General features: G+C 45.9%; 1 protein-coding gene across 27 annotated transcripts in view; it reads left to right on the top strand.

The window, feature by feature from the left end:
- The window catches only part of LOC129825043 (protein 4.1-like), a 91,157-nt gene that overhangs the window by 50,629 nt on the left and 23,681 nt on the right, over positions 1-16,847 (top strand). For all 27 annotated transcript variants that reach the window (XR_008754817.1, XM_055884735.1, XM_055884734.1 and 24 more), the window contains exons 4-8: positions 7,622-7,726; positions 10,666-10,708; positions 14,953-15,028; positions 16,108-16,326; positions 16,652-16,739. Coding sequence is in view for 26 of the 27 variants with exons in the window: in XM_055884735.1 (XP_055740710.1) it covers positions 7,622-7,726; positions 10,666-10,708; positions 14,953-15,028; positions 16,108-16,326; positions 16,652-16,739 (531 nt within the window). In the remaining variant the exon portion in view is untranslated. The remainder of the gene's footprint in view (positions 1-7,621; positions 7,727-10,665; positions 10,709-14,952; positions 15,029-16,107; positions 16,327-16,651; positions 16,740-16,847) is intronic.

The following is a 16,847-nucleotide window of genomic DNA, read 5'->3' as shown; positions in this document are numbered from 1 at the left end:
TGACAGGTGTATAAAATTGAGCACGTCTAGGAGCAACAACGACTCATCCGCGAAGTGGTAGGCCACACAAGCTCACAGGATGGTACCGCCGAGTGCTGTAGCGCGTAAAAATTGTCTGCCGGTTGCAGCATTCACTACCGAGTTCCAAACTTCCTCTGGAAGAAATGTCAGCACAAGAACGGTTCGTCGGGAGATTAATGAAATGGGTTTCCATGGCCGAGCAGCCGCACACAAGCCTCTTAATCACCATGCGCAATGCCAAGCGTCGGCTGGAGTGGTGTAAAGCTCGCCGCCATTGGACTCTGGAGCAGTGGAAACGCTTTCTCAAGTGTGAATCACGCTTCACCATCTGGAAGTCCGACAGACGAATCTGGGTTTGGCGGATGCCGGGGGAACGCTACATGCCCAATGCGTAGTGCTAATTGTAAAGTTTGGTGGAGGAGGATTAATAGTCTGGGGTTGTTTTTCATGGTTCGGGCTAGACCCCTTGGTTCCAGTGCAGGGAAATCTTAACGCTACTGCATGCAATGACATTCTAGAGGATTTTGTGCTTCCAACTTTGTGGCAACAGTTTGAGAAATGCCCTTTCCTGTTTCAACATGACAATGCCGCCGTGCACAAAGCGAGGTCCATACAGAAATGGTTTGTCGAGATCGGTTTGGAAGACCTTGACTGGCCTGCACAGCCCTGACCTCAACCCCGTCGAACGCCTTTGGGATGAATTGGAACGCAGACTGCGAGCCAGACCTAATCGCCCGACCTCACTAATGCTCTTGTGGCTGAATGGAAGCAAGTCCCCTCAGCAATGTTCTAACATCTAGTGGAAAGCCTTCCCAGAAGAGTGGTGGCTGTTACAGCAGCAAAGGGGGAACCAACTCCTTATTAACGCCCATAATTTTGGAATGCGATGTTCGACAAGCAGGTGTCCACATACTTTTGGTTATTTAGTGTAATGTATTATTGTTTCTCCAGCATAGCAGGTGAATTAGTGTTTCACTACATTGGACCATAGATCAAGTTCCCTAGTGTGTCATTTCCACGTTGTTACTCCCCCTCATTTCCTTTTGCCCACAAGTTTATTTTAATTTGCCTACTAATGAGCCGTGGGATGATGAGAAATCGATAGCCTACATCCATGTGTTTTTGAAGCACCATTCCCTGCAGGGAATTCACACTAAATGGCCAATCTAAGAGAATTGCTGCTGGTGTTTTTTTTTAAAGTCTGTTTGGTTTCTCACATGGGTTTGAATGATGTGGGCTATCTTCTGGTTTGGCTGTGGGTGGAATTGACTGTGTTGTCTGGAGCTGGGAGGTCATGTGACTGAACTTGGGCCTGTGTTTGGTGGAGGGCTGGAAGCCCTCTCTCTCTGGCCCACAGGTGTTGGGTGGAGGGCTGCCCTCTCTCTCTCTCTCTCTGGCCCTCAGGTGCACGTAAAGCCACTTTTTATATTTGGGAGTTTTGTGGTTTATACACTAAAAGGATAAGCGCTGGTGTTGAGGGGACCTTAACCGCTGACCTGGAAGTGATGGGTGGATGACCCGCCCAAGCCCCAGTCCCTCCCAACTTCTACCCCACCTGGCCGGGCTGGGGTAAAAGCAGGCTGCACGGCGGGTGCTCGTCTGGTGTTCTCGTCTAGTTCTCTGGAGCCCACCACGTCCACAAGCATGGCAGATTAGAGGGGGGTCCTGAGCCCCTCACAGATTAAACCTGTAGCATCTGTTGTCCCCCACAGACGCGTGGCAAACCAATCCTGCCTGCAAACTCATAACCTAGTCATCATATCTTCCAGATAGTCAGTCAGCGATCTCCAATAAGATCCACTCAGTAGGATAGAGGGACCTTCTCTATTCATAATTACAAGTCAAGTGTTAAAGCTAGTTGGTCGCATTTGCTTAAGTCTATCTATCATGTTATTGATTCTGTCTCATTGGTTATTCATGTGTAGGCTAGTCATTTTCCCATCCTGGAGGCTAAGGGGTTTCACTGTGTGTGATTGAGAGTGTTTGTGGATCCCAGTGCAGCTGAACATGCGTTTTGAGATGGCTTGTGAATGGGCCCCAACACTAATTGCTGTTTGAACAGGGCCAGCTTTGTTCACAGTTTCAGAATAGCTGAGGCATCAGTAAATGCCATTGTTAGGGAGTATTCAGCCAGAAGACAGTGGCATATTTATAACGAGGTGCAATGCCTACAGTCTATCTGGGAGCGTTTGGAAAATGGAGAACAACAAAGTGTTCCAGAGATTAACCTACATTTTTGGGGGAGAAGCAAAGCAAGCGCCCACTAACCCTCAGTGGAAAACAATGACATGTTTCATGGAAGCACACTAGGGCCACTTCAGACATTCTCAACTGTCTCCCTTTGAAAGTGATTTATATTCTTCTCTCAAACATGTTGTTTAGGTCCTTATTTTATGCGACTTGAATTGAGAGCTAATGGAAATGCCAAATAGGGTAACTCTGAAAAATCTGACTGCACGACCGTAGTTCTCTCTCGATGTACTCCAAGGTGTTCTCTGAGACAGAGTGAATGGTGCTGGAGCTCTCTATCCTCTCTGTCACTCTCTCTGGGGCCGTGTAGCAGCTGTTGGGCTAGGTTCCTTGTTCCTTGTCAACCATTTGCTTATTAGTGAAATCAGCAGTCGGACAATATCTTTAAGTAAATTAACCATTAATTAATTAATGCAATTGCAGACAGAAGTTGACAACGGGAACATAGCGCGCATGTTTCCGAGTAAGTTCTGCAAAATAGGAAAGGGTCCTAGTTGCTTTAATATGCTTGCAGTCAACCCCTAGTGATGTTGCCTACGGCAACACCTTCTACTCATCAGACCAAGCCTTTGCATATCCAGTTATACAAACTTGCAGGAGAGACAATAGTTCCAGTGTTTTCTAAGGGCTCAGCAGTAATTTTCCACTCCCCAAGTTACTTTATAGTGGTATGTCTGACTTGTCTCTTATCTCTCCTTCACTCCCCTGCAGGGTTCTGTGTCTATGAATCTCTTTTAGCCTTGAGACGCTTTCTCACAGACACCCTGTTTTGACTGCAATAACTCACACATCTCTCAGACCATTTCTTATAAGAAGCAGAGACTAGAAAAGTACTGTGGAACAATATTACACTTTATAATGCATAATTACATATATATATTGCTAATCGGTAGTCCAGGACCCTATAGATGTATGAGGGAGGGGTCTTACAGCCCTCTCCTCTTCTATTACTACAACATAAGCATAATAAATTATTATAATACATAAATAGTTTGGTGCAGCCCTTATCATGACCCCAAAGTGACCCCCCCCCCCCCCACAGCCAGGCTAGACCAGACCAGGCCCCAGCCCATTAGGACCATTAGTGGGCCGTGGAGGTGTCTCTGGGAGACTGCAGCCTGTGCGGCGCGCCTCCCCCTTCTCTCACGCCCCCTTCTCCTCCTGGGGTCTGGGCTGCTGCCTGCAGGGTGAATTTACTGGTGGACTGGGCTGCTGCCTGCTGAGTGAATCCACTGGTGGACTGGGCTGCTGCTGGATCTGTCTGTGATCCAGAGTGGGATTGTCATGTGTTTTCAAGGCAGGGGATTTGGGCCAATGGGGGGGTTTTGTCAAGGTGCATTGGGGCAGAAGTTGATAGTGTTTAGACTGTAGATATAGTTTCTGATGTAGCTAATCAATCAAACTCCTGACTCTGCCTGTATTGATCCTTTCTCTAGAATGCACCACTTTTGAGATGGATGGATCAGTGTACCGGAAAATAATATTGATACATATCTAAAGAAATCTATATCTCATTCTCTACTCAGAAGTACCAGTCGGAGAAGTAGAGTCCGAGAAACACAGTGCTCTCGTACTACCAAGCTACATAAAGCATGATTCTCATGCACTCTGACAAGGCCTTGCAGGTCCAGGTATACTCTCTTCCTCAAACATTTTCCCTTGCTTTGTGAGTGCCTTGCAATAATGAGAGCGACGAAACCAAAACAGTGGTGTGTGTGAACAAACAGTAATGGCGTCTGGGGCTCTGCAGCAACGTAGTCCTCTCTTCAGCCAGTGGTGTGGCTCTGTGCAGTACAAGGCTGCTTCCGCTGTGTTCTGCTTGACTACAGAGTCCTGCTGCATTTGTTCACTATCGGCCCAGCGCGTACGGACACGTATGAGTCTAATCTGCTAGAACAGCAGGGAGCTTTGGGGCTCCGGAAAGACCAGTCTCGCCATCACACGCACTCGCGCACACACACACAGCAGGTAGCCTAGCAGTTAGCTCGTTGAGACAGTAACCAAAAGGTCGCTAGTTTGAATCCCCGAGCCGACAAGGTGAAAATTGCTCCAGGGTTGCCATCTATAATGGCAGACCCTGGCCGTGACCCCACTCTGAGGGTGTCTCGGGGGAGTTGGGTTATGCAACAAAACAAAAAAAATCGAATTCACGTGTATGCATATAATACACATTGTAAATGTGTGAAATAGGACAAATGGGACATATTAGCACCCACCAAATTACTGTTATACACACCAATGTCCCTGTTATACAAAGGGTGTATGTGTTGTCTACCGTCCTTTCCCCTTGCTTCTCTCTATAGATTGTCTGCATGTGAATTTGATTCTTGCTGTTTTGTAGAGGTGGAGTGTTTCAGACAGATTTCTCTATAAGCCTATGGGAGATGATAAAACTGCGTCTGGATGTCCGGATTCTTGACTTCCAGCCATGGACAGACTGAGTCGAACACTCCCTTCTGTCTCTTTCTCCCAGCCTGTCCTCTCTCTCTCTCTCTCCCACCCTGTCTCTAATGTCCTAGTGATGGACCCCTCCCTCCTGATTGCAAAACAATGTTCAGACATCAGGAATGCTCCCATAAAGCCAAATGAGTAGAAACTGTTAGTGTTTTCTTGTAGATTCCCAGTGTTTGGCCAAATCCGTCATTTGTTTGGTAGTAAGACTATGTGTTCATTGGGTACCATTGTTGACTGTAGATTGATATTTGCTACCATCACCAGACCAGTTTGTTGTCTATGGTGCATGGGGGATCTGAAAAGGCTTTCTTTTGAGGTGTACCCCTCTAAGTGTCCTTATAGGAATCATGCTATAGAGATTCACTCATTAGCAGACAGCCCTGGCCTTTTGATTATTCCAGCCTGCCTATTTCAATTAGGCTGCTGCCCAGCTCCCTGCTCCTGCCCAGCTCCCTGCTCCCAGCTCCACTTGGCCTGCTAATTAGTCCTCACTGGGTGGATTGTTGGTGGTGCCACCATGTTCCTCTCTGGGCTTATTCACCTTGGTTCAGTAAGATGATTGAACATGGCACTGTATGCATCAACGGCTGCACTGCTGCATTATTCAACACACTTTCAGTGTGTTTTCAGGGCAACTCGCTAGCATTCATTTCAACTTGTTAAATATACCAAAGCATTACTTTTTCACATCCAGACCCTCACATACATATAATACCAAAAATGTTCCCCCCTAAGAAGATTTCTGCTACGGTACTCTATGCCCCAAAGATCCAAATACCGGTTGATCAGTCCTGTCAAAGCTTGGCATGCATAAGCAGATGTGTAGAGTATGTGTACACAAACACTGTCATAAAATGTAAGTGAACTCACTTGCCCTGCTTGGCGTGTGACTGCAAATGAGGCAATGCTATTGCCGTGGCCTCCGCTCTGCATTGCTGAGGCAAAAGCTGACAGGGCAAAGCCCTTGTTCCTGAAGTGCCCTCTGTTAGCATGCTAATGACTGATCTAATTGACCTGCACTGTAGAGCGGGCCCAATGGAAGAATCCTAATGAGGCTAGCTAGTAGCTCGCTAGCGTCGTAGAAGTCTAGCTCTACCTCTATGACGACTGCCCCACCCTGCACTCCTCACCCAGGTAACCACAAGTTAATTTTCATGGAGCAGCCCTCTGGAGGCAGCATCTCTCTCAACAGCACCGTTGGGCTTTGGGTGGTGTTTACCTTACCTCTAGTTGAGCCTAGCGTAAATAGCTGTGACTTTGAAGAGGCTGTCAGAGACCGTGTAAGCTTATATGGATGGACTGTATAAGACCTGGAAGTTTTTATGGTGCCTTTTGTCTGCGACTGCTTTTACAGCCGTCAATGAGATTACTTTGCTGTTCTTGTTCCATTGAGATGTAGCTGTCAAACATTTTTACTAGGAAGTATGTAACTTGCAGCAGGAGGCAGTAATTCCGATTAGGACTTGTCTGCTTGTACTGCGGTCTCTCTCTGTCAGACACTGCTCAGGCTAGGGCACAGACAGTTTCATTGCATTTGCACTGAAATCCGAGCTTCAATTCGAAATGTCTGAAATCTCCCGCCTAATGGTCAAACGTATTCTTTTTTTTTGCAGTGCTACCTGCTTTGCTACTTAATGCACTCCTAAGCAATGGCTTCCGCATGATCAATAGTAAGCATGGGGGAAATCAATTTTGCTGTTTGCCTACAATCCTTAGTGACTTGACCAGCCAGTACTGAAGTGCTTTAGTAGAAGAAAGAGATGTCCCTGAACTGAATGTTGATCCTCCCCATCGGGCCTCTGTTTTCTAAACTGAGTTCCTGTTCTGATTGGTTAATATGTAGTGCAGAAGGGCGTGCCACGGGATGAAAACGCAAGGTCATGTGTAAAGTGATTAATTTAAAGCCAAACAAAGGCAGCACCTTGGACACACATCTCAGAATCCACCTGGTGCCAAATCATGTGTCTCAGGGCCACACCCCTCTGGCTACTAGGATGTTGCAGCCTCCAAGCTGATAGACTGTTAGCAAAATACTTTCTTCTCTATCACTCTCTCACTCTACAGACGATCTAATGTAACAGTGTCTATTGTCGGGGAGCAGGGAGGGGGGGGCATTCAAAAAGCTTCACCAGTGTCCTTGGGAGTGACTGATAATACTAGCATACCTTAAATATCTCCGCCGTCCCAAGGAGGCGAAAATGCAGAGCTTTTTTTCTTTCCCTCTTCATCCCCCTCTGTCTAGAATGCAGTGTCGTTGTCCTTTGTGGACCTTTTCTGGTTATTGTCCCTCAGACCAAGGCAATGTGTTGCCCCGAGGAGGTAGTTCGCCCCCTTTGTCCACACTGCAATTCGTCCCAAATAGCTCACTCATTCCACCAATGTCAAAGGACCAATAATGCTCACGCAATCCGTGGGGATTTTCCTGTAATGCCTATACTGTCTGGTTCTGCTGTGCAGGCGAATACAGGGCCAGTTGGAGAGAGCTGCCAAGCTGTCCCCAACGGCTGCATATCTGTCTGCCTGTCTGTCTGCAGGGCAAATGTCAGCTCACACCCAAGAGATGCCCTGGAGGAGTGCATTCTCTAGAGTTTTCTGACACTTTCCACACACAGCCATACAATTGTGGCATTCATGAGCCAGATAAATGAACCGCCACGTGAATTAACCCTGTCATAACGAACTGTGAAAGATGTAATATTGTTCACTAAATGAAATGCGTTGGGGAATGATGTCAAATATATGGTAGATATATTTTTCTCCTTGTCCCATTATCTAAATAATCTGCCTCGCTGCTATTGTAGGTCGTGATTTTTTTCTTTTATGTCCACTGTTCTTTATAATTGATGATTAGTGACATGGTTTTCATGCTCTTCTCTTTGTTCTTCCCTCTCTGCAGAAACGGGCGAAAGGCCAGTACCTGTTCTTTAAAGTGTATGAAGTCCTGAACCTACTGGAGAAGGACTACTTTGGGTTGAGTTACAAAGACAACTCTGACCAGACGGTAAAGTCATTGTGTTTTTAACCACATTCTTCTACAGTGAGATCTGAAGCCCTGCTTTAAAAGAAGAGACTGGCCTTTTCAGAACAGGAAAGAAATTAGAAATGCAAACCTATCTTCTACTCAGATCCACTTTTGGGGGAATGTTTTGTTTCTAAAGTAGCAGTACTTCTAGGCCTAACTACACTGAACAAAAATATAAACGCAACATGCAACAATTTCAATAAGGAAATCAGTCAATTTAAATAAATTCATTAGGCCCTAATCTATGGATTTCACATGACTGGGAATACAGATATGCATCTGTTGGTTCCAGATACCGTAAAAAAAGGTAGGGGTGTGGATCAGAAAACCAGTCAGTATCTGGTATGATCACCATTTGCCTCATGCAGCACGACACATGTGCTTCGCGTGGAGTTGATTGTGGCCTGTGGAAAGTTGTCCCACTCCTCTTCAATGGCTGTGCAAAGTTGCTGGATATTGGCAGGAACTGGAACACGCTGTCGTACACGTCGATCCAGAGCATCTCAAACATGCTCAATGGGTGACATGTCTGGTGAGTATGCAGGCTATGGAAGAACTGGGACAATTTTCTGTTTCCAGGAATTATGTACAGATCCTTGCAACATGGGGCCGTGCATTATCATGCTGAAACATGAGGTGATGGCGGCGGATGAATGGCACGTCAATGGGCATCAGGATCTCGTCACGGTATCTCTGTGCATTAAAATTGCCATTGGTAAAATACAATTGTGTTCGCTGTCCTTATCTTATGCCTGCCCATACCATAACCCCACCGCCACCATGGGGCACTCTGTGCACAACGTTGACGTCAGCAAACCACTTGCCCACACGACGCCATTAGTTGAAACTGGGGTTCATCCATGAAGAGCGTAGTTCTCCAGTTTGCCAGTGTCCATTGAAGGTGAGCATTTGCCCACTGAAGTCGGTTACGACACCATACTGCATGCAGTCAGGTCAAGAACCTGGTGAGGATGACAAGCACGCAGATGAGCTTCCCTGAGATGGTTTCTGACAGTTTGTGCAGAAATTCTTTAGTTTTGCAAACCCACAGTTTCATCAACTGTCTGAGTGGCTGGTCTCAGACGATCCCACAGGTGAAGAATCCGGTTGTGGAGGTCCTGGGCTGGCGTGGTTACACGTGGTCTGCGGTTGTAAGGCCGGTTGGACATACTGCCAAATTCTTTAAAACGACGTTGGAGATGGCTTATGGTATAGGAATTAACATAAAATTCTCTGGCACAGCTTTGGTGGACATTCCTGCAGTCAACATGCCAATTGCACGCTCCCTCAAAACTTCTGTGGCATTGTGTTGTGTGACAACATTTTAGTGGCCTTTTATTGTCCCCAGCACAAGGTGCACCTGTGTAATGATCATGCTGTTTAATCAGCTTCTTGATATGCCACAACTGTCAGGTGGCTAGATTATCTTAGAGAAATGTTCACGAACAGGGATGTAAACAAATTTGTGTATATGATTTGAGAGAAATAAGCTTTTTGTGTGTGGGAAATTTCTGGGATAATTTATTTCAGCTCATGAAACATGGGACCAACACTTTACACGTTGCGTTTATATTTTTGTTCAGTGTAGTTTCTTCCTAAAATGTATCATATAATAACCTCTCTCTCAATAGCACAGATGTTTTTGAGTTTATGTCCTCAAACTTTTTTTTATATCGTTCCTCAATTGTATAATTAGCTACGCTTTTATTCTGCTACAAAAGTTACAATGACTAACAATTTGACCGCATAATATCCCTCTCGTGATCAATATGAGCCGTTTAGACATTCGAAACGGTTTAGCGGGCCTGATGGACCATATAATTGATCGTTTAAAAGGACGTTTTAACAAAGGCCTGAATGAACCAACAGTGATTCATAAAAGTCAGATGGATGATAAAGTACTTCCCTGTGTGCTAAGGCCAGCCCATCCTCACAGGAATGTCTGAAGTGTGCAGTTAACCTCCAGAGAACCCAGATATGCTTCCAGGGAATAACATCAGTTATTTCCCAGATCTGTGTCAACACAGTTTATTGGGATTTGCTCTAATATCACTGGTTGGAGACCGACGAGATTCCGCTCACAAACTTCAGTCCAGAATGACTCTGCTCTGCCTTGCTCTGCTCTCGCCCCCTGCCAACCACGCAGGCCTGCTTCACAGACCCATATCCTTCTCTCACATTGCCTGCCTGTATTCTTATGGCTTTGGTCCCGTACTTTAAAGTCTCCCCTGCACACTCTAACTGGAGCTTAATGACACAGAGTCAACACACTCCACAGTCTGTCTGCAGGCTCAACATCAGTCATTGAGGGTGACTGTTTGGAGAGAGATCAGCATATTTGCGGTGGGGCTGCATGCAGTTTTGTTCCACGTTGACACTGGAAACTGCAGGCTAGCCAGGGGGGTGGCGGGAAGAGGCTGTATAATACAGGCTAGTGTAGTTTAGTGGAACGGGTTTTCATCGTGTGTGTTTTTATATGGAAGTGGCACACAGAAGTTGAGGGATCAGACCAGTAACGACAACCATGGATAGTTTTGTTGTCTGGATTGGTGCTAAATGTACAGTTATTGTTTTTTTTTTGTTGTGCTTTTTACAGCAGCTCTGTGCCTAATGTGTCCTTCTGTCTTGTTTTTGATGACGCTCCTCTTAACATACCTGATCTCCTACAGTACTTACATGAGAAATGGCACAGTGTTCTATGTTTTAGATGCCTAGTAGTTATTTGCAATATGGACGCTTTCACAATCAAAATCCCACCTGCATTTGTCTAACAGGAGTTACCAATCACCATGGTTACTCAACAGGGAAACTATGAAGTCTGTTGTTAGTTAACTGCTAGAAGTCTGATACTGTGTGGTTTGAAGTGCTGCATGCTTGTTGAAACCAAAACGAGTAGCTCCTTTGTTTTTCTTTTATAGTGCTGGCTGGACCCTACAAAGGAGATCAAACGTCAGATCCGCAGTAAGTTGTGTTTTTTAACTTCTTGAAACCCATTTCTGTATGAGGTTTCTCATTAAGTAGCAGGGCCACCACGGTACTCCCTAATTGGCTTTACTGTACATACCAACCTAATGAAAGGCTTCCACACTATACCCTGTTATTTCACCCACCATTCTCTCCCCTTTCACTGTACGCTCTATTCCGATAGCCCTAATAGCTAATGTAACTGTTGATATTTGCTAGATCTTTTGCAGAGACACATATATTTTTTTTCTGGAGTGAGATGCTCTTTTCGCATCTGGACATTGGATTGCAGTAATTCTGGATGGGGCTGGAGGGAATGTGTTGGGGATTATGTGTGTTGGGTGGAGGGAGGCTGCGCTCTGCTGAACCTCTGGGCAGAGAGAAGGGAAGGGGGACGCTCGCCACCCCACCCCCAGTCTGATACTCCCAGAGCACTTAGCTTCCAGTAACACCGACCAGACGTTTGCACATAGTTACACCCCCGAGGGAATTCAATATGTAGCGATGGGAACAGCGGCTCCGAGCGGAGGTACTTTCTGTCCAGGGATGCGTTAAAAGTGTAACACGCCGTGCAGTACAGCCCCAGTGGCCTGCAACAGGCCTCTTCTGTTCCACCGACTCTTACAGTGGTCATTCTACCTGGCTGTCCAAGAGCCAAACCTATACCAATTTTCTAGCCTTATCCCTCAGTCTTGTTTGGACTGGTTCAACACCTTGTGTCATTGAGTGAGAAACAGACATATTAGCCACAGTTTGCTCCCTTCGAGATAAATTCAAAATATCTGGAGCGCTGGCTGATAAGGAAGGCCACCGTTAGACTGACTTAACTGATTCAGATCAGTAGGCAGGCGGAGTTCACAGCCAGGCCTGCAACTGAAATCACTAGTGGTTTATGTTACTAACTCACATGTCACTGACAGTGGGATCCAGTGAAATCATAGATATTGGCGCACTCCATTTTCTTTAGCATATGAAATGAATCGCACTTCATTAAGCTCTCTCCGCAGAGAGATGGAAAGACTTGGAGCGCAGCAGTGCAGAGGAAATTGCCCTGACATGAAGTCATCTTCTCTGGGATAGAATTTTGTGCAGCTTGACTATGGACATGATGTCACCAATGTGTGCGTGGGTGGAGGCAACGTGCGAGAGAGACAGGACGATGGAGAAGCTTTGTATTTGTTTCACTTATTGAACATATTGTGTAGGATTTCAGACCAGTGATGTATGGCTGGTGGATATCATTCTATGATATGATACTCCCATTTCATTTAAGGTGCCTGTTTACCCTGTAATAGTGTTCAATGGTGTGTGTGACTGAGGAATGGAGGCTGTCACATGACATGAATTGAGGACTCTGGTCGGACCCACTTATCTGCAGCCTGTGACTCTGACTGGAACGTTTCAAGCATAATTGAAAAACGAGGCAGAGAGCAGGGGGAGACTGAAATCCACTGTGTCTCTGTCACACCACCACGGTCGACTTTTTGGATGGTCATCTTTGGAAAAACAGTTACTTTTTATGAGTCTGCCTATGAATGCTCACTGGGGAAATTACCCTGATTTCCAAAGCTGCTTCTGTGTGCTAGATAACACCATTTTTTTTTTTTCTCTCGATATTCGTCCTCTTTCACACCTGGAATACTACACTTAATGGGATCATTGAAGCTACTGTTCTGCAAAGTTTTCCTGCCACACAGACCCACCAGAAAAACACAATGTTCCTGGACAGATCAAGTGGTATTAGGCCCTCGGATTGAGACAGTCATGTGATTAGAGCTTCCTCCTCCCAGTAGCACCAGTGAATGAACCCTCCCCTCATTGATTGTGAAGGGTGATCGTCCAGACATGTGACTTGTTCTGAGCCAGCTGCCTCGCATTCCAGTGTATCAGTCTTTAATTTGCCCCCGAGCTTCCTCAAATGGTCACTGACCTCCTCCGCTCAGTCCGGCTGAAGGACAACGGCCACAATATGACTACTGTTGGAACAGTGCCGCTGGGGTCATTTTTGGAATTCCTCTAACATATTTGACATATCCTGTATCCCATGGCCAGGCTAAGCATGGGTGAATTCTGCATGGTTTTCCTTCGCATGTCTTGTGGGAAAATAAAGTAAGCTTTTTTTTTGTATGATTTTCTTTGACTTCTCAGTTGTTCAGACTTTCTGAATTCCTTCCCATTTTCACCACACAGTCAATGGAATTGTTTGCTTGCCTGGCTTTTCGTCCCAACGTTCACTCTCACATGGCCTTGGGATTCTGGGAAGGATGAAAAGCAGAGCCCTTCGTTGCTGCAGCAAAAGAAAAGGTCCCCCTGGGATCACTTCATAATTACTCTGTTCCAGCATACTGTCCAGACGAGACCAGGGACACTCACTCGCCTGCATCTAAACAGAAAGGACATTACTATCTCTCTCCACTGATGAGCAGCACCTCCGCTGGGAGGTTTTCATTATTTCATTATCCCTTTTCTGCATAGAAATCCATAATTCCTAATACGTTTCAGACCGTACATTTCAGGGAAAGCCCATTAAGTCTGTTATGTCAGGACACGGTTGACATTTGTTTTCAATTAAGCCGTTGTGTAACGTCCCTCGCCCAGATGAAAGAGGGAGAGACTGACGTCATCATCATCCATCTCTTCTCTCCCCGGGTGTAATCAGGCTAGCGCTAGCCCATACCTCTCTCGCTCTCTCGCTCTCTGCTAGCGGTTGCTAGGTGACAGCCAGCCCTAGCCTAATGCTGACGAAGCTTTAGGCATCGCCACATCAAGCCAGTGGTCTATGACTGGACACGCGCGCGCACACAGAAATGAGGCGATAGTGTGTATTAGCACTGCTCATCCTGTCTCATCTCACATGGCGCTCTCGAATCGCTGATAACAGGAAGTGGTAGGTAAACATGGAGCCTTGCAAAGGGCTCTTAAGCCCATCTGACCCCAACACAAGTAGTCTCTCTAAAACGTAGGCTACTACTAGAAAGTGCGTTGCTTACGTAAAAGTTACTCCGTGTCATGATTAAGTGTCAAGGATTTGAGTTTTAATTGTTTTATTAACCCATCCACCACCCCCCTTCTTTGGAGCACACATCTTTTTTGTACAGACTTTTCTTTGATACATGTATATACATATCACACTTTACATATATTTTCCATACATGGTACTTTTATATACAGCAGTCACAACAATAATTCATTACCGAACATGAGCTCTTTAATCCCACCTCACAGCCACTCTCAGCCCATCACAACTATCACCGTAGACCACCCTGTTTGGTATGTGCCATATGTTTTCCAATTGTGAAGTTGATTGAAACCATTTGTGAGAGTTGTTGAACGTGTTTTTCTGAAATGTACTGTGTTCTCCGCTAGCTGGTTGATCCTAAATCCAGCCTTTTTCTACTGATTTTAAATCCCCTCAGTGTGTCCAATGATGAATACCCAAAACAGAGTGTAAGCGGTATGTTGAACGGCCCTGTTTCTGTTCTGCTATTTTCGATGAGTCTCTTTGCACCACGGTACAGGACCAAATCAAAATTCCTCTCACCAGGTCTTTCCAGGCTTGACAAAACTCCACTTCAAAGAGAAGATTGTATACTCCTCGCGGCGTCTCTCCTTTTCAAAACCCATTGGAGGAGAAGACCGAGGTCCCGCCCCTCTGACCTTCTCCTCCAATGGGTTTTGAAAAGGAGACGAGGAGAGAGGAATGCCAGGAGTATGCAATTCAGATCTTCCCAAAGCCTCTCCTCACGGGTCTTAGCTGTTGTGTAATTGCGTGCAGCTGCTACATCCTTCCCAGTGTGTCGTCTTGTCCTCTTTCTATCTCTCTGCCCGTCTCTTTTTCCTCTCCTTCTTTCCCCCCGTTCTCTGATTCCCTCTTCTCCACCACTATATATATATATATACACACCTACCTTACGGACAGTCGATGAGCACAGCTGTTGGGGCTTTGCCACTTCTTTTAGCAGAGTGTGTGTTCTTAGCACATCTGGTTCTTAGCACATCTGGCCTGGCATGCCGCCATCGCTTGTTTTTCCGTGTTCGTTATTTTACACTAAATGCATAATTTCCTTCCTCTACATACAAACGCTCACCCAAACGAATTAGCTGGAGTCGGTTCGTCTTTGTTTGAACACACGCGGCCTGGCCTTATGGCTTAGAAATAATGATCATGTGTTATGACGATATAGATCAAGTATTTCCTTTCACTCTTTTGATCAGATGTTCTTTCTGTTCCGTTTCCACAGATGCCACCTGGCAGTTTGCGTTCAATGTCAAGTTCTACCCTCCGGATCCATCCCAGCTGACCGAGGATATTACCAGGTATTGTACTGTCCCTTTCATCAGGAAACAAAGACGTCAACGACACACACCACATCTGTTCGTCCCCACTCTTTCAATTGTACATTTTGAATGTTTGGCTTTATTGTGTTAGTCATAAAGCAAAACATGATCTGCCCAGTCGCGCAAACAAATCATGTTTTTATACCACACAGGTGGCCCGGAGCAGTCTCAAACCTACAGTCTGTTAATACTTTGCGTTCACATTATATGGACTATTTTGTACACAGGCTTTATGGGGGAAATGTAAATACATGTACTGTTATGGTATGTACAGTACATGCTATTGATTTTCAGACAGCATGCACATACAGAATGTACATGCAGAATGTAGCTAAACACACACACACACACACACACACACACACACACACACACACACACACACACACACACACAAGCAAGCACTGTTATTCAATGTACAACTGGTCTATATAACCTAGTCCAGATACAGTAAAGACAAGTCCATTGCTGTACAGTAGTTGTACACTGCAGCAGCAACTGGTTGATGAGGGCAGAAGAGCAGAACACTGAGGGGAGGGGGCGGTGTCCTCTTTGATCGGCGCTTGTCAAAAGGTTGCAGTAATATCCAGTGCAGTGGAGCGGTCTTCAGCCTCAAGAGTTTCAGCCCAGGGCCAAGGTCACAGGCAGTATGCTATTTCTGAGTCTGCAGGCTGCACACCGTGAGAGGGGGAAAAAAAGGTTGGCGTGCGTGCAGATGGTTGCCTGTGACGTTGGCCATGGGGCTGTTCTGACACTAAACTCTTGAGGCTGAAGACCACTGCACTGGATATTGCTGAAACCTTTTGCTATTTCTGTATGTTATTTCTGCTTCTCTGAGTCTGCAGGCTGCTGCACTACTGTGACGTACAGGAACCCCCCCCCACAGTTTTTACATGAGTGTTGTGTCAGAACTGAAGTAGTGGGCTAGTGTCAGGAGAAATGTACAGACCAGAATTACAACCTGTGTTTCATGCCTCAATGTGGTTATGGACTGTGACTCTCTCCCTCCACCCCTCCTCATCATCCCATCTCTCTCTCTTCTCTCCGTCTCCCTGTAGATATCTCCTGTGCCTTCAGCTCCGGCAGGACATAGTGTCGGGGCGTCTGCCCTGCTCCTTCGTCACCCACTCCCTGCTGGGTTCCTACGCCCTGCAGGCCGAGCTGGGAGATCATGACTCCGGCGAGCACCGCCTCGACTACATCAGCGACTTCCAGTTCGCCCCCTCACAGACCAAGGAGATGGAGGAGAAGGTGGTGGAGCTCCACAAAACTCACAGGTCAGGGCCGTGTGGGGTTAAAGGGTATAGTTCAGCGATAACTATCCCTTTTAAATTAGCAAACGAGCACGTGACAATGACACTGAGTCATAGTTTTAGGGGAGATTAAATATTATAGCTAAAGGGGCCTCTTTAAAACCTAGGACTGGGGAGAGACACCTGTGTAGAAATTAGTTGGAAATGACCCGTGGACTTTACAGGTACTGTGATTATTATCATACTTTGAGTTCCCCGTTTTCAGGACCTGCCATTTCAGATCATTCACTTGATCTCTTCACCTCTGTGTTTGTTTACAATAGATTGTTTGTTTTGTCTACTTTTCTAGGGGGATGACTCCTGCTCAAGCAGATGCCCAGTTCTTAGAAAACGCTAAGAAGTTGTCGATGTACGGTGTGGATCTCCACCACGCCAAGGTGCCTAGCTGCCACACAAAGTGGTTTTGAAATGTCCAATTCAACCAGAAATGATGTTTAAGAAATAATTCCTGTATTTATTTTAGGGGAAATGTGAGGAAAAACATT

This window comes from Salvelinus fontinalis, chromosome 27 (genome assembly GCF_029448725.1).
Source record: "Salvelinus fontinalis isolate EN_2023a chromosome 27, ASM2944872v1, whole genome shotgun sequence".
Classification (NCBI taxonomy): domain Eukaryota; kingdom Metazoa; phylum Chordata; class Actinopteri; order Salmoniformes; family Salmonidae; genus Salvelinus; species Salvelinus fontinalis.
This window is presented reverse-complemented; position numbering and strand designations above follow the sequence as displayed.